Source organism: Eriocheir sinensis, chromosome 11, assembly GCF_024679095.1.
Source record: "Eriocheir sinensis breed Jianghai 21 chromosome 11, ASM2467909v1, whole genome shotgun sequence".
In the NCBI taxonomy this organism is placed as follows: Eukaryota; Metazoa; Arthropoda; class Malacostraca; order Decapoda; family Varunidae; genus Eriocheir; species Eriocheir sinensis.
This window is the reverse complement of record NC_066519.1, coordinates 24,544,064-24,566,821: the sequence shown is the minus strand read 5'-3', so window position 1 is coordinate 24,566,821 and position 22,758 is coordinate 24,544,064. Positions and strand designations below refer to the sequence as shown.

The window sequence follows — 22,758 nt, the reverse complement described above, 5'->3', positions numbered from 1 at the left end:
TACTGCCAGTCTGCCACACGAACCCTCATGAAATGTCACACGCGGACACGAGGTCTGGCCGGCCGCTCATGGAGGAACATCCATGAGGTCACTTCTCTCCGGCTTGAACAATATGGCCGACTGACAGTTTAGTGGCTTCAAACCGCGAGACTCCATGCCCCCCCTGTCCCCACCCAACTACCCAACAACACCTTTGTCGTTGGCGGGGCTAGCCTTGCTCACAGTGCCTTTAACTTTTAACCAAGTTTATCCTAAATTTACTCTTATAAGTGCTTCATCATCCACATGTGACACCAAAGCATATTTTTGCCCATTAAGTCGGCGTCTCAAACATCCACTGCCAAAATAACATCCTTGTCCGACGCTTTGTTAAAGTTTTATTTGCGAAAAACAGGGGAACACGGCCCCTGAAACCTTTAGTAGATATGTTTGTTTGTTTTCCTTGTCTTGGCTTTGAGAGTTCTTCTTTGTCAGCGAGCACACGCAGCTAGAGTCCTCCTTTGACTCCTCGACCGGGAATTCTCTCACAACTACCTACTGAAGATAAGGAAGGATAAGCAGGTGCAACTCCTCATGCATCTTCCTCAGCACCTACTACTTTTAGATTTAAATCTTGCTTCTTATTACACATTCCATGGACGCTTCTCTCTCTTTCTCTCTCATCTGCCCCATCCTTTTGGCTGTAAATATGTCAACAAACATTTCAAATAAAATCAAATCTCTCTCTCTCTCTCTTACACACACACAAACAGACACACCTAGAGTAAGGAAAATTATGAATGAAATTCACTCTTTATTACATGATCTTAAAAACTTCAATATACAATATATCTCCCTAACTCTGAATCCAACATACAATGTACACAAGTTTTTCTTTTTGTTCCTATGTCCCTACACTAACTGAACAGTGGAAAAAAGTCTAATTAAATCATCTCTGAATGTAGTAATGGTGATGCTCAAGACATTTTAGTAGAGACAAGATAATCATCTGTTCTCTTAATAAGTATCTAATTGGAACTGTCAAAGCTTCTTCTATGTAAGAGGCAGCACTGCAATCATCAATTTTTGTGTCTGTTTGGAGTGAGCGGCTAACTTAGGGTAGAGGTACTGATGTACATTGCTGTCCCCTATACATAGAAACTGCTTTGAAAATCTCCCATTATGTACCTTATATCTGAGGATCAGCCACAGGACTATAGTACCATCCAGCCAAAACACACACGTGAAAGAAGTTAAGGTTAATGCATAAAATCCATACATAACAAACCTTTCAGTTCAGACCAAAACTGATGCTTATTTCTCAGTATATTTTATCATCATTTATAGGAACAGCATTTTAGGGGTATTTTGATTAAAGAAATTTGTTTTGCTCTTAGTTTGGCTCCTCACTTTACCCCAATAATAGCAGACACTTCGGGAAATAAGAAGTGTACAGCCTTAAGTTAAAAGCAATTTCAGCAAACTGACATTCAAACCTTAAGTTCATATTTGTTAACTGAAGGCCATTGGTAGTATACAGCTCTATTTACAAGATGTTTTAAGTGTTTGGGGCAGGATTTTGTAATCTCTCCTTTTCTTTACATTTGTCTTTGTATCTTGGTAACATCATTTTTGTAAGAAAACAATAATTCGTTGTCTAGCATCCCAGCACTTACTAATGAGGCAGAAGATTACCAGTCTTTGCAACTATAATGTCTCTTAGGTGATGGCAATTCAGAGGGTTTGTTTTTTTAGGGTTTGTATTTTTTATAACCTTGCACAGTATGAGCTTTTAAGAGATATAAATCAAATCTAAGAGGGTCAAAGTCCTCCAAGCAATGTGATAATATTTACACTTGAGTCTGGCATGTAAGCAGGATCAGCTCTCCATGCATAGTGGTCTTTGGTCTTGCTCTGTTGATTTCTAGACACCCTATGATTGAGGTATTTACACACAAACAATAGACAGATACAGTCCATGCACAGCGAGAATAAACAGTGATAAGTAAAGTGATATACGGCTTGTGTTTGTGTGTCTTCTCAGTTTGTTAGTATTTCTTGATAAGGTTTGAGTATTTACCTGTGGCAATAAAATATCATTGACAGTAACTGCCACAAGGAAAACTTGATGCTTTTCTTTTGTCAATTACCACTCTTTACAATCGCTAAGATGCAAGTTTGTCAGTCTCTGTCTATTTTTTACTAAGGTCTCCAGCAGTCACTAAGAGCAAGACCTTTGGATGCTTCACTCCCTCTGCAGTGCTATGAGAGAACAGCACTACTACAAAATTTGTATCTTGCAGTGTCATCACTTCAAACTTATAAACTGTTGTTTTTAATGGACAAGTCTGGAATTTGCACTCAGTTTTATGAACATGATGTTTCTTTAAATAAGTCTAGATTAGATGTGATGCAGCCTCATGGGATAAAAATAATTGAAAGAACAATGCATATGCTATAATTAAATGCTATGTATACAGATGACAGTGATTAGAATTACGTGTGATGAGGTGAGAGAAAAGGTCTGAAATTCCACAGAGTTTGCATTAAAGGTTTTGTAAATTACCAGTATGTATGAACAGCATAAAATTACTTCTCATCACTGTCATAACTTAACCCTGTTTCCAGCACTAAACTGAAAGAGTAATTTGAGACCACAGAAACAGCTGAACAAGAACATCCAAGACCAGGAGGTTTAAATTGAGACACAGGAAGCTTAGCTGACAACAATGGCTTGTGCCAAGGCTGCCAACAACAGCACATGCTAAATTTACAGGGGGTTAGACATCGATAACCCATCAACACCACGCCAATGCCAGTAATTGGTGCAATAACCTTTGCCTCAGGCCAGAGCTGCTGCCTCTATAAAATGTTTTCCTGAGGGTGCCACTGCCCACAACAGAGCAACAGGTGACCACAGATAATCAAAGAAACATTAGTATAGCCTTATACAAAATGGCTAACCCATCTAAATCACAATTTATTTAATGTTATGGGCAAAAACATAGCTATAACAAATATCAGGGTCACCAATATGGATGCCAGAGGCCCTCTACAATTTATTTCAACCTCCAAGTCCTTTAAATAGCAGTGAAAAGAATGGAATGGAAGAATTGTATGGTCTTGATAATATTCAAATGATGTCCTGGTCTGTATTAGCTGCTGTTCCTTACAATTTATCACATATTCTTCAGGAAAATTGTAAGAAGACCTTTAGAATACTGCTGCCAACCTCCAACAGCTCTTGTTGAAATGATGGGCATTCCAATCCCTTGTGGGCAGACGGAACAATCAGGTGTGTGCCAATGGGTACCTCCACAATGACATCATGCTTGCTGAGATCAGTGTGCAGCACTGGCAGCTGGCATAGGTCAAGACATCTGTATGAACTATCTGGACATGGAGCTGTCTTGTTATTCAGATTATGAGCAAGTAGATCAATGGTTCCTGTTAACATCAACTCAGAAAAATAACAATGCACAAGACACTGCACTAGTGAGATATTTTGGTTGCACAAATAAGATATTCATACAAGGAATATTACAAATAACAAACTTTATAAGTTCAAAATATTTTAAGTATGCACATGACTATAATGTTCACTGTAGCTGTATGATCTGTTGACAATAGAGAATAGACCAACAGATAAGACTCACTTCTTTCCACCAAGCACCAACCAATGGAATCCTTCTCCTTGAGAAATCTCTAACACTGTACAATGGGGGGGAAAGCTGATATGCTTTTCCATCACATTCACCAGTATGCTACTTGTAGAGGAGTCAGTCATAGAACAACAAAGTGATTACTTTAACAATATTATGTACTATCTTTCGTTCTCTTTGTGAATGGTAGTGAGTCAATACACTCGGTATTCTTTTCTCTTCTGACATAGACGTCTTTCCAGTTCTACAAGGCCTGACCTGCACCCTCTCTATAATGGAAGCTGGGTTTTGATGATAATGAAAGAATAATATTTCAGTGAGGTTAGTGAGTATACAAAATAGAAGAATAAAGTTCCTTCCATGCATTGCATCTTCATTGCCTCCTATCCCTCTCCATCAAAGCTGCCAGCACCAGTCCGTCCACTGGCTGGACTGAAGGCAGTTTTACAGCCACTGGCGCTGTGAGGCAGAAAGATGATCTATGTGTTGGATAGAAAAGGGCCACTTGCTCAACACAGCCAGGCTATAAAAAGCATTATATTGATAAATATTCCAATAGGTTTATAATTTACCACAAAATATTTCATAAAATACTCGGCAGACCTGTGACACAAATATGTCAAAGCAAAATGTTGTATTTCTTCTGTGTGAACTGTGCAAGAGATCTACTGATTGGAGAAAAATACTCCTCAGTGAGTGCCTGAAGCAGTCTGGTTGGGCCCTGACGGGCTATAGAACACACGCTGAATGACTGAGCAGCAGCAGTAGCCAGTGACTAATGCCGTTGCTTGGCTCTGTCTCTCTGGTGCTGTGTTTTCCACCAACTAATGCCCAGTTAATGCCTCCCCAAACCAATGCACTTCATTTTCCAGATAAAAACATAATTTGAACTTATAGCTGAAGCAAAACTTGCATATAAGTCTTAACCTATCTGAAATTTCACACACGTAGTGTGCCATACTGAGAGCAGTGAAGCAGATCATTACTGCAAGGTCCTCCCTCTCCACTAGTCTTCATCTGTCTGCCTCTTCAGAATCTCCAGTAATTACAACAGGACCTGCCTCAACCTTTCCCTGCTCTGTAAGGCACAATACATTTTCCTCTTGCAAGGAAGCAAGGATATCAAGAAATTCAGAACTTCAATCTTCAGTATACTTCTTCAATGCTGCTACCATCATAGTTATTACTGCATACAGTGTTCCCTTATTTTTCATGGGGGTTACATTCTGGACACCTGCACAAATGGTTAAAACTGTGAATACTAGCACTGCTTCTAAGCTTGTTAAATACCATTTTTTTTTTCCCGATAATGTCAATACTTTTCTGCTTCTCTTGGGCACTTTGATATATTTTCTATTAATATTTGTCTTTGATGTGACTAAACTACATCTGGGAGCCATGTGAAAGCACGTGATGAGGACAATAAAAAAATTAGCAACATTGATGACCATTTAGGATGGCACGCAAGTGAGGAATGCAGCGGTGGTGGTGGGGGCGCTGGCCCCCCATAACATCTGTTAACACTGTTGCCATATGTGTTGCAATAATTGAAAATTCAAGTTGCATATTTAAGAACATTTCATTTTTTTTTTTTAGAATAATCTGTGAATAAGAAGGGAACACTGTATAATGTATTTAACTGTAGTGTTGTTATTCTGTTGAGTGCACTGTTTTTCACCCTATAAGCTGCCATTGTGTGAGGTTTAATACAAGGTTACCTAATGTGTAACTTATGCTATTATCCCTCCTTGAAGTAGGCAGATTCATTTTACAAACTGTTGACTCAGGCTTTGGCTTGTTTGAGTACAGCCTCAATGAAACAGTGGCAGCCACCCTCAACACAAAGTATGCTGAAAAGCTCTTTAAAAGTTTGCCTTAATGGTGGCTCAGCATTCTTGGGAATATTAAATGATCAAGATATTATGTTTTTCATTGGCTTCCTGCATTGACAACAACTACTAGTTGATCTTAGATTGAAACTTTGAAAATAAATGCTATAAAATTCATTTATAGCATAAAAGCCAACAGTCAAAGAAATATATAATGATATAATTGAGCACAAATTAACAATAATGTAAGAGCACAACTTAACAATAAAGAAATTTTGCAACACAAAATATGCCATAGTATCACACATTCCTTCAGTACCTGAGGAGATTTAAAGAACATCCAACAAAACTATATCATTGATTACTTACAGTACTATATAATCATAATAGATTTAAATATAATCTCATAGGGCTCTTAATAGATTACAAAGACTTTAGCCAACAGCAAAACAATAATAAAGATATACTCTAACAACGTATCACAACAGCCAATCACAAAACAAGGATCAAATGGGCAGTGCCCTCACTAGCATAAAATTATCACAAAAATTTTCCACAGTTTCTGTCTTGTTAAATGTAAACACTCTTACATTAACTTCACAGTCACAGTCCTGACCAGCATCCAACAAAAACTTACTTTGTTAGGCAGTCCTATCCCATGTCTACCTTGCACATGCCTGCAAGCATGTGTGCATGCACATGTGTAAAGCAAACCCACCCACCCACATACACACATATATATACAAACAGAAAAGCCATTAATGCTTAACCCCTGTGAACTGCCTGAAAAGAAAATAGAATAATAATATTCAGATATCAGATAAATCTATGAAACTACTTAAAACTTCCAGAGAAAGACTGTTCTCCAGAAAAAAAGGCCTTCAGATACATAACATAATTTTGATGATGGATGATGCTTAAAGTTCATTTTCCTATTGCTGAAATGCCTTTTTTTCAAGGACTCTCTCATCTGTCACCCTCAGCCAATAACTAGAGTTTATTCACTGAAGCTGGATCCCTTCCAGCAGTGGCAAGATTCTTAACCGATCAAGTAAGGAAGCTGCTGATTGGCTGATGGTGTGTGTGTGTCTGCGACCTCCGTTGCTCAACAAGATTACCTAGGTTCAGAAAATATTCATATTTCTATAATAAACTCATCTGTTACTCAAGACAGGCAAATTTTGTTGGCACCATTAAATGAAGTAGTGAGTGTACAACTACAACTTTATTTTTGAAACTCGATAGGGTAAAAAATAAAATTATGGTGAGTATTATTAAAGAAAATAACATTTGATGTCTACACCAAGTAAAAATCCTTCACTGCCTCCTCATATATTGCACTATATCTAAATTCTGAGAATACCATCATATTAAAGAGGAATTTATGTATGAAAACAAATGTTTTATTAAAAATTTGACTCCATAATTGCTGCAAATATTGATGATAAGTAAAAAATGGTATAAAATCAAATGTTTTTCTTTGTTTTATACTCATCATAATTTTTTATCCTATCAAATTTTGAAAATTATGTTATAGTTGTACAATCACTGCTTAATCCAATGGTGCCAACAAAAATTGCTTATTTAGTGTAAGAGATGAGGTAAGTACAGAAATGTGAATATTTTCTGAACCTAGGTTAGTGTGGTGGGAGACAGAGATGTCAGACACCTTGCCCTCCAACAGGCAATCAACAGTGTCCTTACTTACTCGGCTAGGAGCTAGGGATCCAGGTAAAGTGAATGGACTAAAGTGGAATATTAATTAGTACATGGGTTGTAGGTTATATAATAAAGGTATAAAAAGTTCACAGCCCTCCACTGGCCATGTGGTGCCCATGCATCTATCCTCTTTTATAAGGGAATGGTGCCCTACAGGCACTCTGCAAAACATCTGTGCTACCCATTGGGTGTTTCAACACAGCCTGTTATTCAGCATGTGAACGTATCATGTAGTGTCTACCATCATTCCCTTGCAGATTAAGATCACATAAACATTCAAACGGAAACTTATAATATTGGAATTTAAGTATTTTTTGACATTCATACTTCAGATTCAGCTAAAATATTAGAGGTATTTAGTCAATTCCACAGCAGATCTTGCAAACAATTGTATGGCTGCATAATTGGGAATTCAAAGGTCTTTTTTCCTTTCTCAAAAACTGAAGACAAGAAAGGTGATTCAAAATATCTTTCACTTGATATGGATGTCAATTTTCAATCGATCTAATTTTCACGTTATTTGTTTGTAGTAAATTGTATTATTTCATTTGCTCTAATCTTAAGAGTCTGGAGGGCAGTGCTCACTAGCTTAACAAACCACAAACAAGAGTGAAAGAATGACACTGCTGACACACAAACAAGCAGTAGCCACATATATCCAAGAGCCAATGTGCCCACACAAGCAGCTGAAACTTATGGTAGGGCATGGCATGGGTGCAGATGAACTCCTTGCATTCAGCACATGTCGAAATATGTATTATGCTAAAGCCATTCACAACAATCTCAAACTCAGCAGTTCAAACACAGGGGATGTCTTGTACTATAACCTTTGAGGCTTTCAGACACAATGCAGCAGTCTTCTAATGCCTTGGCTTGGGCAGTGGGGCTGCTGTATTGGGGCTGATACACTCCTGTGCAACTAGAGAGAGAGAGAAAGAAAAAAAGTGAGTGTGATGTTCATACAGGAAAATCAAATTATTATTTCAATATATATAAACTTATTCTTTTAATACTTAGTTGAGGGATAAACCCCTTAGCAGCATATTGACTATTTTTGTTTTACCAAACCTCCCATATTTCATCACAAATAATAGTGACATTTAAGCAAGGTGGAGCATACACTATAGCTGTGTATGGTCTTTATGGTCATCTTCATCTCACTGGCCCTTGAGCCTGTGTTGCATGAGAACCCATCGCCCCAAGACAGAGGGCTATTGTGACATCAGGTAAAAGGCAAAGTAAAGGTGAGTGCATACACCACAGCTGAGCGTGGCTGCGGTGCTCATCTCCGAACCATTGACCCCCTGAGACTGTGGTAGGTAAGAACTAATCACCCTTGGACACTGGCCAAAGTGAAGTCCAGGAATGCCACAATTTACCTTTCCTAGATTTCCCCAAGTACCCATTTATTGACCAGCCAGAAAAGGGAGGATGAACAGCTGCGTGCCATCTGCCTGGGCCGGGATTTGAAACCGGGGACCACGGAGTCGTTGCCAGGCACTAGGCATGCTGACCACAAAACCATGGAGGTGCAGGTTACTACATTTTACTTTCCCATGTTTCTCCAGGTATCCATTTATCAACCAGAACAAAAGTGAGGATGAATAGCTGTATGGGCTGTGCGCTGACTGCCCAGGCTGGGATTTGAACTTGGGTCCATAGATTCATAGCTAGATATGCTAACCACTACACCAAAGAGGCATGCACATTTAGGAGTATACCAAATGGAAGAGGCATGTAAAAGGTGCATATGGTGTGTCAAGATGGGATGGAGTAAGTAATAAAAATGTGTATGAGTTTTGGTAAGATTGTAACAGCAAAGGGAGTGGATAGTGGAGTGGTTGAATGGGTGAACTATGGTACTCTGATACGGTTTAGACATGTGATAAGAATGAATGAGGATGACTTTGTAAATAGAGCATGAAGGCAGGATTGAGGGAGGTGTTAAGGGGATATCACCACTGAAATGGAAAAAAAGTGGATGAGTATTGGAGAGTTGGTAGGCAAGGGATTGAATGTGCTGAGAATGAGTGCTGGAACATGGAAAGTTACAGACCCTTCTGCTATGGCAATCCCCTTGGGGAAAGTTCCCAAGAAGGGACAAGACACTGCAGATACAGATAGACTAAACTTTAGATTAAAAAGGAATGAATGCTTACACTGTCCACATACATCTGACCTAGTAAAGCAGGGCCAAAATTTCTGAAGGGGCTATAGCACCCCCAATGTCTTCAAAATGCCCTTAACCCCTCTAAACCGCAAAAGTTTTTCTCGGGAGATTCCCCAAACGCAAAAGTCATTGAAAAATACACTTAGAAACTGAGAAGTCATAAAAGATGTTTTATAGAAATTTTTCTGGTGCACCCAGCTGAGAAATCTGTTTATTTCTAGGTTGTAACATTTGTCTGGAATTCCATGATTCCCCAAAATTCCAACTTTTTACTGGTGCGATGTACAGAAAAAATTATTGAAGAAAAGTTGCTCATTTTATCACAATGAAGTCTGAAAAATATAGTTTATAATCTTTGACCTGGAAATTTACTGCCTACAGAGAGCCAAAGTTGCGTTGAAACTCAATAAATAATTTTGGTATTTTTTTTTTTAAAATTTTGGAATGAATCTCATTGAATAAGAGTTGTAGTATATCATCCGTATAACTCAACTGTGAAATCAGATTATAATTTGGACTGACCATTTGGCTGTAATTCCATGATTCCCCCAAAATTCCAAGTTTTTACTTGTGGAACATACAGGAAAATTTATTGAAGACAAGTTGCTCATTTTATCATGATGGAGTCTGAAAAATATAGTTTATAATCTTTGACCATGAAATTTACTGCCTACAGAGAGCCAAAGTTGCAGTGAAACTCAAAAAATTATTTTGGTAAATTTTTGTATTTTTCATTCTGGAATGAATCTCATTGAAAAAATGTAGAAAATCTTCCATATAACTCAACTGTGAAATCAGATTATGATTTGGACTGACCGTTTGGCTGGAATTCCATGATTCCCAAAAATTACAAGTTTTTACTGGTGCAACGTACAGGAAAATTTATTAAAGAAAAGTTGCTCATTTTATCACGATGGAGTCTGAAAAATATAGTTTATATTCTTTGACCTGGAAATTTACTGCCTACAGAGAGTCAAAGTTGCAGTGAAACTCCAAAAAATTTTTTTTGTAGTTTTTCATTCTGGAATGAATCTCATTGAATAAAAGTTGTAGATAATCATCTGTATAACTCAACTGAGAAATCAGATTATGATTTGGACAGACCATCTGCTTCCCACTCCTCTGAACACTTCTGTGAACAAGATATTGGTCCATATAGAACATCACATATATCGGTGGTGATGTTATGACTACGCTCAGCAGGCACACAAGGAGCAGAAACTAAAGGAAGGCCGCCGAAACAGATCGGCTGAGGGAACATAATCGCTCTGCAGATGCCATGATGCATAAGCAGGAACTGTAGACTAGTTTTAGCACGGAGTCATCTAAGGGGTAAAAGATGTGCCAGTTAGTCACTTAGCATCGACAGATACATAGTTACGCGCCCCTTTCAAGTTCCAGAGAGCTTCTCGCTCTCCGGCGTTGGCGTCATGCTCGTCGTCCATGTCAGAAAAAATATACGAGGCCAGCAGCAGCGACGTTGTTAAGGGGTTAAAAGTGGGGGGGGGGAAACCCTCCCAGATGTGCATGCTTGCTTCGCTCATCCCCCCACTCATGAACCTGTGATGCCCTCTAGCTACCCCAATAAATCTGTCAAAACTAAAGGCCTGTAAAGTACCTTTTCTTCATAAAACCAGAGAGAAAGGAAGTCCAAACTACACAAACCTTTAAGAGTCCAGCTTGGCCAGTTCTGCCGTGTAGGCTCCTATACTCTCCATGTCATAGAGCACAAAGTAAATCTGCTTCAGGGATGATGACATCACATTAACAAAGTAGTTACAGATGGACTTTATGATAGTCTGTGCTGCTTGCTGCTTGGGGAAGCCAGCTCTGTGGAGACAAAGATAAAGTGGTCCAAAATTATCCACTTTTAAGTCAATAATCAACATTAATGAATTTTTAAATGGCATGAATTGAAAGGGCTTAATTCACTGACAACAACCTAGATCTGCTATGCTCTCCAGCAAGGACAGATAGACATTTCCTGGAGCCTTATTCAACTGTTTCTAATGACTTCACTCCTTATTTGCTTACTTTCCACTGCCAATGGAGGGCAGTGCCAAAGACTTAAAGTTGCGGGTGTCAGCCACCACCAGGCAGTTTCGAACACAGCGTTCCAGCTTGTCAAAAGCATCCACATCTCCATTGGTTGGCCCATTGACATGGATCACCCATCGTGCTGGCAGGTTGCACCCATTACAGATTGCAGCTGTTGTTGGAAAATTATATAAATTTTCATGTAGAAGTTTAGCATAAACAAAATGAGTCCAACTTCAAGTCTTGTTAATGGGCAATTTTCCAAAATATTGGCATATCATTGGTGTCAACAGATGAGTCTCTTAACTACAGTGAATTATTTACACTCCGAAAAGAATATGTGAGGCAAGAAAATGTCACATTTAAATAGATAGAAAATCATTTAAAAAGTTGTGGATCCCAGATTTCACACGATAAAAATGGGGGAAGGGTTGTTTGAAAGACCTGGACGTATGAATTTTCAGAATGCTATTAGAGAATAAACTAATAATTGGGCCAGGTGGTAGTAAGGTTCACCACACTACAATCATCTTCACACACACTCACCATCACAGGAGGGCAGAGCACCCTTACAGTTGGCCAAGTCCCGCACCTCATCAAGGAGAGCCTTGCCCCCTTTTTTACTGAGGGCCAGACCAACCTCACCCAGGAAGTCAAGATTAGCGTTGGTGGGATGGACGACAGCATCTGCCACAACTGTTGATATGTCTGACTGCACCACTGTCAACTTTCAAGGAAAGGGAACTATGTCAAGGGAAGAAATGCCGGATTTTAAGGAACACAAGACAATGTTAAGATACCTGTCACTGCCAGATTATTTGAGATTTACAAGCAAGTGTTGGAACAGTATAGGAGGCTGATGATGTCCATACTGCTGAAAATAACAATAGTATTAATACTGGGAGGTGTCATCAACTTACTGACTATAAGGGGAATGAGTAAACTTCAAAGTGGAAAATTCAGATGATACAGCTCTGTTAGTGTTAAGAGTTACTTCTTTCACCACAAAAATTATGTGACTGAGGCACAAATTTACACCCTTTGCAACACAAGCTGAGCACTCAACCATGGAGTCATCTTTGTCGGTTTGCACGTAGTAGTTTAGAATCAGGTTTTAGGGAAACCAGTGCCTTACTTGCTGTAAAAAATGGCAATGGCTACTACAGACAATAAGCGAAGGTTGCATTCCTCGTCCCTCTCAGAGTAACTGTATAAGTGATCATGAGCAAGTAAGTATGCAAAGGATGAATGAAAGGAGAAACTAAGCCATTACAGACATCACTAAAATATGGGGACTACCCAGGGCAAATAAAAACTAAGATATATGAGTAATATGTAAATAAATTGAATGCCAAGACCAAGCTGAGTTAGCTATGGGCTCCAGAATTGTAAGAGAAAATTCTATGCCATAAATTTAGTTACTTTCCCATCCTTCAATTACATACCTGTGAATGCACAAAATTTCCTATCATTGAAAATTTTATATCATGTACCTCTAATGTTGAGTAAGCAATGATTTTTTTTTAAAAAACAAATAATCCTCAATACATAAGATGGAAAAACACATTATGTACCACAGTGTATGTTTTCCAACTCAAAAATCTAATTTTGGTCAACTTGCATAAGCCAAAAACTTACAGCTGACAACACAAATCAGGCAAAGTTTAGTCATACCTTTTGTCCAAGGAAAAGTTTCTTTTCTGAGAGGACTGTGAAGGCACCCCCAGCAGATGCAATGTCTTTACCCTTGGCTCTCAGTTTGACTGGTGTTGAGGAACCTAAGATGAGGAGTAAACACTCGGTCAGCATCATGAAAAAGAGATTAAAACACTTAAATGAAGTTGCTCCATTTTTTCTTTTCTAATGTATAAAAGGGAAAAGTCATTATAGAGGTTATAATAGACATAAAAAAAGCATACATGATATGATTAATTAATTTGTACATTTTTTCACTTGGGATAATTAATTTTCACTCTACAGTTGAATCTCACTGAGTCTTAGAAATGTGTATTATTGAATTTTCAGGGGGAAATCAATTCAGATATGGGTGAATAAAAAAAAATTGCAGAATATGATGATGGCCCCTAGTTCCATAAGGCACAAAGTGCCATCCCCCACAAACTGCTGTTATTGCACCAATGCTTAGAGCAACTCTTCCTCTCACCAGAAACATACAAAATGGAACCCAAAACGTGGTCGAAAATTGCTTATGCAGTTCCTTGCTCCCGCTAGTTGTAAGGTGTTTGTCATCATATGGCATGACGACAGACACCTTACAACTAGTGTAAACATGCAAAAGAATATAACTCATTTTAAGGCATGGTATGTATATATATATATATATATATATATATATATATATATATATATATATATATATATATATATATATATATATATATATATATATATATATATATATATATTTTAAGGCTTTATAAACCCTCCCCACACTTGTATAAACCTTTCACACACTGTTATTGACCTTTCCCACATTCTTATAAACACTTCTTATACAGGAGGTCCTCGGGTTACGACTGTCTCTACCTACGACGTTTCGTCGTTACGAAACTGTCCCAATAAATGATTCTATAATTCTTATTTTGACTTCCGACATTTGCTTCGTAAATACGAACTTCGCGCAGGAAATAGTTTGTTGAGCGGGGCGGAAGAACACTCAGAGACAGGACAATATGAGCGTACCTCCCTTCCTGTATATCACAATTAGGTAAATACGGAAGGGGAAAGGGAGGAGGAGAGGGACAGAGTGAGTGATAAAAAAATACAGATAGAGGATGTAAGAAGGGAGAACAAGGAAAAGGAGTGGATACAACAGGGAGAGATAGAGAGGATGAAAACAAGAAGAAAGGAGAAGGGTGTGGGGAGGGAGGGGCAGTAGGGATAGTTAGCTCAGGGCTTCGGTCAGGACATGACCTGACTCTCACTTCTGCCCCTCCCTCCCCACACCCTTCCCATTTCTCCTTCTGTGTGTATTTACCTTACCTAGTTGCCTAGTTGTGATTTACAGGAACAGAGCTATGCTCGTGCTGTCCAGTCTTTCCAACTACTTCCGTCTAATTTGGCCTTAAATGCGCTTATTGACTTAGCCTGTACTACTTCCCTCTCCAGCCCATTCCAGACCCCCACACATCTCTGTGGGATGCTGGTCTTGATGTCTCTTCTACAAATTCCTTTTCTCAACAGTTTTCCATTTCCTCTTTTCTCTCTTCTCTTATCAAAAGGTCATCCCTATCCAATTTCTCTAGGCCATTCATCACCCTATACACCACTATTAAATCTCCTCTTTCTCTTCTAATTTCCAATGTAGGGAGGTTCAGCCTCAGCAATCTTTCTTTATAAGGCAGGTCGCTCAGAGTAGGTGCCATTCATGTTGCTGATCTCTGTATCCTCTCCAGTTTTCTAACGTGTTTCTTAAGTGATGGCGACCAAGCCACTGATGCATATTCTAGTCTGGGGCGTATCAAGGTCACAATTAATTTCCTTACCATGTCTTCATCAAGGTATGTGAATGCTGCTCTGATGTTCCTCAGTAGGTTGTATGTCTCAGCTGATATTTTATTCACGTGTCTTTCTGGAGACAAGTTTTCTGTGATCATCACTCCAAGGTCTTTTTCTTCTTTCTTCTTGTCTAACTTATTCTTACCCAACTTATAATGTCCCTCTACTCTAATTCCACTCTCCAAATTCAATAACACTGCGCTTTTTGGTATTAAATTCCATTTCCCACTTCCTGCTCCACTTAGCGTCATCGGCAAACAGACTCATAAAGCTATCCACTCCTTCTATTATATCATTAACATATACTGCAAACATAATTGGGGCCAACACAGAGCCTTGCGGAATTCCACTCATGACATTTTTCCAACTTGATTTCCTGTCTCTAATAGTTGTTCTCATCATCCTGTTCTTCAGAAAATCCTCCATCCACTTTAGAAGTCCTCCTCCTTATTTACCCACTGTCTCCAGCTTCCAGATCAACCTCCTATGTGGCACCTTGTCAAAGGCCTTTTTCAAGTCCAGGTAGTCAGCGTCAGCCCATCCATCTCTCTCCTGCACAACATCTGTCACCCTTGAATAGAAACACACCAAGTTTGTCAGGCATGATCTTCCTTTCCTAAATCAGAACTGTCTTTCTGTGATTATTTCATTTTCCTCTAGGTGCTTCGTCCATTTCTTTTTCACAATTCTTTGGCATATTTTTGACACTACGCTCGTAAGGGAAACTGGTCAATAATTAAGTGGGTCGTCTCTTCTTCCGATCTTGTAGATGGGGACTATGTCAGCTTTTTTCCAGTCCAGAGTGACTACACCCTCAGCCAATGATCTTTTTATAACTTTGTGTATTTTATCCGCCAATTGACTCCTACACTCCTTCAGCACCCAGTTGGAAACACTATCGGGACCCTGTGACTTCCTCACATCTAGATTCTCCATTTCATTAGTTATCTCCTGCACTGTGATTTCTATGTCACACAGGCAGGGCCCTCTTGGGCCTATTCCAGTTGGTACACCAAACTTGCTTTCTCTTGTGAATACTTCTTGAAAGCTTTTGTTCATTTCTTCCGCCATCTGCAACTCATCCACATACACCTCGCCATTAACTCAATTTTGTTATTTCCTCACGCTGTTTTAGTTTCCCATTTATGAATCTGTAAAATAGCTTTGGTTGGTGTTTGCATTTGTCTATTATATTCCTTTCGAAATTCAATCTTTCCTCTCTGCATATTCTAGTATACTCATTTCTTTCTTGCTTATATAGTTCCCAGACATTCTGCCGTTTCATTCTGTTCCACCTTCTCCACACTTCCTCTTTTTTTCTCCTTGCTTCTTTGCATCTCATGTTGAACCAGTCCTTTTTTCCCCTGCAATTTTCCTTCACTTTTGGCCCATACTTCTTAACCCCTTCATTGTAAAAATCTCTAATAATATATTCCATTTTTCTTCCACTCCACTTGCTTCTTCGAATCTGAACCAGTCTGTGCTTTCAAAATATTTCCCCAGTTCAGTGTTGTTAGTTTTGCCAAAATTATACCCTCCAATTCTGTGTCTTTCCTTCCTTGCTTCTCCTCTTTCTTCTTGTATCTCAAACTGAATCACCACATGATCACTTTTTCCAATTGGTAAGTTATAATCAATGTTTTCAATCACATTTACTTCATTTGCAAAAACTAAGTCCAGCCTATATGGCTCATCCTGTCCACTATACCTTGTGAAATCTGATACCCCCTGGGTCATTATATTCTCCATCATCAACTTTAGTAACACATTACCCCATGCTTCGTCACTTCCCCTTGTTGTCCAGTCTTCCCAGTTTACTTCTTTACAATTAAAGTCTCCCATAATCGTTAATATATTGCATTCTTTCATCATGTTGTCCAAACAGATTCTAGAATCTCCTAGCATGTTGTTATAGTCCTCCACTGACCATGATGATATCTTAGGCAGCACATACACAACTACATATTCTCTTTTCCTCATTCCTTTTCCCATTTCCACTTTAATCACTTCAGCCAAACCTTCACCATACACAACTTTGTCTACCACAATATCCTTCTTTGTCAAAAAAAATCACCCCTCCTCCCTGCTTCCCTTTTCTATCTCTCCTCCATATATCGTACTTCCCCTCTTCCAGATTAGGTAAAACGATTCCTTCGCTCAGTTTTGTTTTTGCTATTCCCATGATGTCTGGCCCAAGTTCTCTCAAATACACATTAGTTTCTCCTTGTGTGTGTGTGTGTGTGTGTGTGTGTGTGTGTGTGTGTGTGTGTGTGTGCGTGTGTGTGAGACTGTGTATGTTCATATAATCTAATTGGGAAGGAGAAAGTGAGGAAGAGAGTGACAGAGTGAGAGATAAGAGGGTGTGAGAAAGGAGGAAACAAGGGAAATGAGTGGAGGAAGTAGGACAGGAAAAGAAGAGAGAGGGAGGGAGGGTCAGGTAAAGGTGAGGTAAAAGGTAGAGAGAAAAGGAGTGAGTGGGAGGGAAAGAGATTAGCAGAGAAAAACTGGGAGGGGAAAGAAAAGAAGAAAGAAATGAGAAGGAAGGAGAAAAATACGGGGACGGAGAGGGAGAAGAAAGAAATGAAGTGGGGGAAGAGTGAACCAGGGAAAAGCCTAACGGCACAATCGGCTGTGAAGGAAAAATAAAAAAATAGGTGGGTGACATGGGTGCTTATTTAGGCGTGTTCCGACTTACATTGAAAATAGGGTTACGACACATCGTTAGAAACGGAACTCTGTCATAAGTTGAGGACCTCCTGTACTCTTAAACACTTTCTACACTCTTAAACCTACGTAATTTTAACAACATATAAATTTCTATTTTTTTTTATATTGTTCTCATTTTTTCTAGGCAAGAAAATGCTTATTTTACCGCAAAAATATTTGAAATAATAAATATATAAAAATACCTATAAACTGCAAAATTCCGTGATATAATGAAAAATCTGCGATATGATACAATTTAAAAATCCGCGATACAGTGAGACCGTGATAAGTGAACCGCGATATGGCGAGGGATCGCTGTATAGCATGGTACATATACACATGCACAGTAGCTTTTCTGTGTTTTGTGAGTTGTTTTATAGTGTTTTCAGTAATTTTTTTTATTGCATTATGTTCGGATTATTTAAAAAAACACAGGTTATGGCATGGCTCTTAGAACCAATTAACCCCTTAATGACAATGATGCCGCTGGTGTCATATAGTTCTATCAGATGTGGGCAACGAGCATGACGCAAGTGCCGGAGAGTGAGAAGCTTTCTGGAATTTGAAGGGTGTCCGTAACTAAATCTCTGTCGATGCTAAATGACTAACTGGCACCTCTTTTGATTCTGCGATGTCCCCTCTCACCATTCTGTGCTAAAAATAGTCTACAGTTCTTGCCTATGCATCATGGCGTCTGTAGGGCGATTCTGTTCCCTCAGCCATCCTTTTTCAGCAGTGTTCCTTTAGTTTCTGCTCATAGTGTGCGTGGTAAGCGTAGTCTTGACCCCTCCACTGATATACATGATGTTCTAGATGAACCAATATCTAGTTCAGAGAAGTGGGAAGTGGAAGTTGGATTTTTTTGTGAATCTTGAAATTCCAGCTAAATGGTCTGTCCAAATAATAATCTGATTTCAAAGTTGAGTTATATGGATGATTTTCTACAACTTTTATTCAATCTGATTCATTCCAGAATGAAAAAACTACAAAAACTTACAAAAATTATTTTTCGAATTTTACAGCAACTTTGGGTCTCTGTAGGCAGTAAATTTCTGGGTAAAAGATTATAATCTATATTTTTCAGACTTCATCGTGATAAAATGAGCAACTTTTCTTCAATAAATTTTCCTGTACGTTGCACCAGTAAGAAGTTGGAGTTTTGGGGGAATCATGGAATTCCAGCCAAATGGTCAGTCCAAATCATAATCTGACTTCACAGTAGAGTTATAAGGATGCTTTCCTACAACTTTTATTCAATGAGATTCATTCCAGAATGAAAAAAACTACAAAAATCACATTTTTTTTGTTTCATTGCAACTGGCTCTCTGAAGGCAGTAAATTTCCAGGTCAAAGATTATAAACTATATTTGACAGACTCCATCATGATAAAATGAGCAACTTGTCTTCAATAATTTTTTATGTATGTCGCACCAGTAAAAAGTTGGAATTTTTTGGGAATCATGGAATTCCAGGCAAATGTGACAACCTAGAAAGAAACGGATTTCACAGCAGGGTGCGCCACTAAATTTTCTATAAAACATCTTTTATGACATTTTCTCAGTTTCAAAGTTCATTTTCTGCTGACTTTTGCATTCAAGGGGGATCTCCCAAGAAAAACTTTTGCTATCAAAAGGGGTTAATATCATACAACGGGGTATGACTGTACAACATATGGAGACATGCACAACATAATACGAAAAAAAATTAAGGTATGAAGGTATGCATTAACAGGAAAATGAAATTTTTTAACATGATAGTGAATGGAAAGGCACTGGGGCAGGAGGACAGCACTCACTAACCTGAGGTGACACTGGCAGGGGAGCCAGGGGTCTTGCCTGGTGGTGTGGAGGAGGCAGGAGTGGCAGCAGCAGAGGTGGGAGTACTTGCAGCTGAGGCTCCCATCACACTGCCATTCATCTTTGCTGTGGTCACCTGGGGAAGGTCACACATATAATAATGGAAATATAGTGCTTGTGGGTGAAGCAATTATTATCTTGAGTATATTTATGAGAGGAGTGGCAAGTGATATGTTACTTAAAATACAGTATGCTGTCCTCTATCTGATATTAGGGTGATTTCATTATGTACTTTTGTTATGCCCTGACCCACTTACTTGCATCATGTTTGTGAATGACAATAAAAACTCATCACTCCTAAGATGTCAATGGTTGTTGGAGTTCCAAAAAAAAGATGGTAAAGGTTTATGGTATAATCAAGTGTATACAGGAAAAAAATCATGGTAAAACTGTTCTTTTATGAAAACAAAGTCCTTAATGTCAGATAAAATGCTTCAAGAATTGCATTTTCAACCAATACCCACTGCCCTTCCTGCACCACATCATGTTCTTTACCTTTTTGTGAGTTGGTGGCTTAGTGGCGATGGGCTTCTTGTATGGCACAGTGACGGGTGTGTTGGCGCCTGTGATGAACTTGCCACCCTTCTTCTTGGCTAGTAGCTCAGGGTGGATTTTGGGTAGCACGCCACCCGATGCGATGGTGACATGACGCAGCAGCTGCCACCCACAGCATAGGCAATAAATAATATATAAGAATAACATATACTTTAATCTACTTCTCTGAAATTTGCCCTTTGAGGGACTAACATTACATAACTCAGAAAAAAGGATGTTAGCCTGAATTCCAATGGTCTGACAATCCTAACCATCCAAAGTTTGATGGCAGAATGCTACAATCTGAAAACTACACTCTGAATTCTTAAGAGACAGAAATTATGTGTATGCCCCCAATACCTTAACTTATGTTACAGTTCACTGAGCTTGCCATGTCAACTGCCTATTTGTCATGTCATATATGCATACTGTTCTGAGCTTTATTACTCTTGAAACAAGTAACCAGTCGGCACAGTACAAAATTATGCAAATCTGTCTCACCTGATGCAACTCCTCATCATTGGCAATGGCAAGCAGAATGTGTCTGGGGGTTATGCGGGACTTTTTATTGTCACGTGCTGCATTGCCAGCCAGCTCCAGCACCTCCGCTAGGGAAGAGGAGGTAGGATACAGTAAATCATATGCACAGCTCAAGAGAAGCTGGGGAAGTGTACATGTACTGAAATCCAACAGTAACCATGTAAGTAAATTCAATATTTAGCTTGTTAAGAATTACTACATAACTGGGGTGCCATTACAGGAAAAGGATAAATATGATGGATATCACACAAGTGAATGACCTCAAGCATAAAGAAGAGTGCACTCAGCCTGATGTCAAAGCTAAGATAAAATTTACTTCAGGGAGAAGGATGACTGTCACTTAGCAAAGTATTACATAAATAGCTGTCACATCACTACAACTAAACAGTTTTAGACAAAAGTTTCTTAGCTTTATGCGAGTTAGTCCTGAAGGAAATGTTATTTCTTTGTCACAAAGTAGTTACCAATAATAGTGGATAATAAGTCTGTAACAGTGCCATGAAGTTATGAAACAATCACACACAATCCCTACCCCTTGTAGAAGCTTCAATGTAAAACTGGGAACAGACAATGACTGAAGCACAAACTGTTATTGATTGTAACAGGAGTAGGCTATCACCGAGGAAGGATATTCGTTAGTGGCAAGTATTGAAAACCTAACAGTATTGCTGCCTACAGCGAGTGAAGTTACTGACACCTCCCACTGACGAGGTGGTGGGGAAAATACATAATGACTAGAAGTGACATGTTTGTGGTAGTGCAGGCTCACGGCAGTAAGACATCACACCATGGCAGTGCAGCCCCGCACCGCCCCAGCCCCCACCTGTGAGGTATTCGATGACGGCCGCGGCGTACACGGGCGCCCCGACGCCTATCCTGAGCCTGCGGGTGCCCGGGCCCGCCTTCATGTAGCGGTGCAGGCGGCCCACCGGGAACAGCACGTTGGCTCGCTGAGACTTACTCACATTCTTCTGCCGCTTCTTGGCTATGCCCCGGGCTGACATTATTTCCACGTCTAGCAGTACACTGCTTAAAATTCTACAGAATGAAATCGATATTAGCCACCACAGTGAAGAGCCTCCAAGCCTGGCATAAACTGCGGTAGAAGGCCAGGATAAATTGAGGCCTTCGCTACTTGGATCCCTTGCGCCGGGCTCGCGGCGGGCTGGGCCGTGCCGGGTGTGGGGCCTGAACCTGTCTGGGCGGCGCGGGGAGGATCCGCCACGCAGGGTTGAGGCAGCGATAATGGAGCAGACGCCCTCCTCCCTCCCAGAACACGGGGTTCGCGGGAGATTCAAGCTGCCGCAGGAATCGAGGCAGGCTCCATGGCCTTACACGACCACCGACACTTACTTGACCAACTCTGTGTGTAGGAGCGTCCACAGACGCTAACGGAGCACCTCATCGAATATTAGTCAGGCACATTCTTCTGCTTTTCCCATGACGCAATGAGGAAGTACTACACGGTACACGCACGAGCATGCAGGATGAAGCCCACAGCGACTCGTCTCAACAGGATCGCCTACCTCCGAGCCGACAGACACCGACAGCAGCTCTGAGCCAAAAAGGCTCCTTTAATTTTGATGCTGAAGGCCCACCACACTCGAATGGATAAACTCCAACGTCAAGATACAAGCTATATAGGTGGTCACACAATAATACCTCGGCTTAATTGTGCCAATGTCACGCGACGGCAGCGTATAAGGCCCCTAAGCTACCAGTCATGCACGTTCAGTGTGTCCTTGTAGCAGAAGGCCACGCCCCCGCCCTGGGTGGAGCGGTCTTTCCTCACCCAGGTGGAATACCCATTCACCCGAGCGTAATTGGCCGGCACACTATTGTCTAGAAAGGTCTCACACACGAACATTACATCCACTCGCTATTTTAAAACACTGTGGGTTAGTTCCCCGATGTTGGTGTGGAACCCCCCTGAGTTTTTTTCATTCTAATTCTTTCTTTCTCTCCTTTCTTTCTTTCTTTCGTTCTTTCTCTCATTATTTCTTTCTTTCTCTTTCTATATATTCTTTCTTTCTTTCTTACTTACTTTCTTTTTTCTTTGTCGCTCTTTCCTTATTACTCTTTCTTTCCCTTTTTCTTTCTTTGTTTCTCTATCTTTCTTTCTCTTTCTTATTTTGTTACTGATTGTAGAAAGGAAACAAGTGAGAGGCACAGGAGAAATTATGGTAAAAAGATGTTTCAGTAAGAAT

General features: G+C 39.7%; 1 protein-coding gene across 2 annotated transcripts; it reads right to left on the bottom strand.

The window, feature by feature from the left end:
• Positions 1 to 780: 780 nt before the first annotated feature.
• LOC126997089 (core histone macro-H2A.1-like) lies at positions 781 to 22,060 on the bottom strand. 2 transcript variants are annotated; one of them, XM_050858147.1, is made up of 9 exons: positions 21,905 to 22,060; positions 20,513 to 20,619; positions 19,973 to 20,134; positions 19,421 to 19,553; positions 13,071 to 13,174; positions 11,943 to 12,123; positions 11,394 to 11,568; positions 11,025 to 11,189; positions 781 to 8,108 (listed from the first exon to the last, which is right to left on the bottom strand). In XM_050858147.1, the coding sequence occupies exons 1-8, from the start codon at positions 21,954 to 21,956 to the stop codon at positions 11,027 to 11,029; spliced, it is 1,077 nt and encodes a 358-aa protein (XP_050714104.1). In that variant the 5' UTR covers positions 21,957 to 22,060; the 3' UTR covers positions 781 to 8,108; positions 11,025 to 11,026. The 2 variants fall into 2 exon arrangements, with proteins under 2 accessions (XP_050714104.1, XP_050714103.1); XM_050858146.1 differs by lacking the exon at positions 21,905 to 22,060 and adding an exon at positions 21,375 to 21,824.
• Between the last annotated feature and the right edge of the window lie 698 nt (positions 22,061 to 22,758).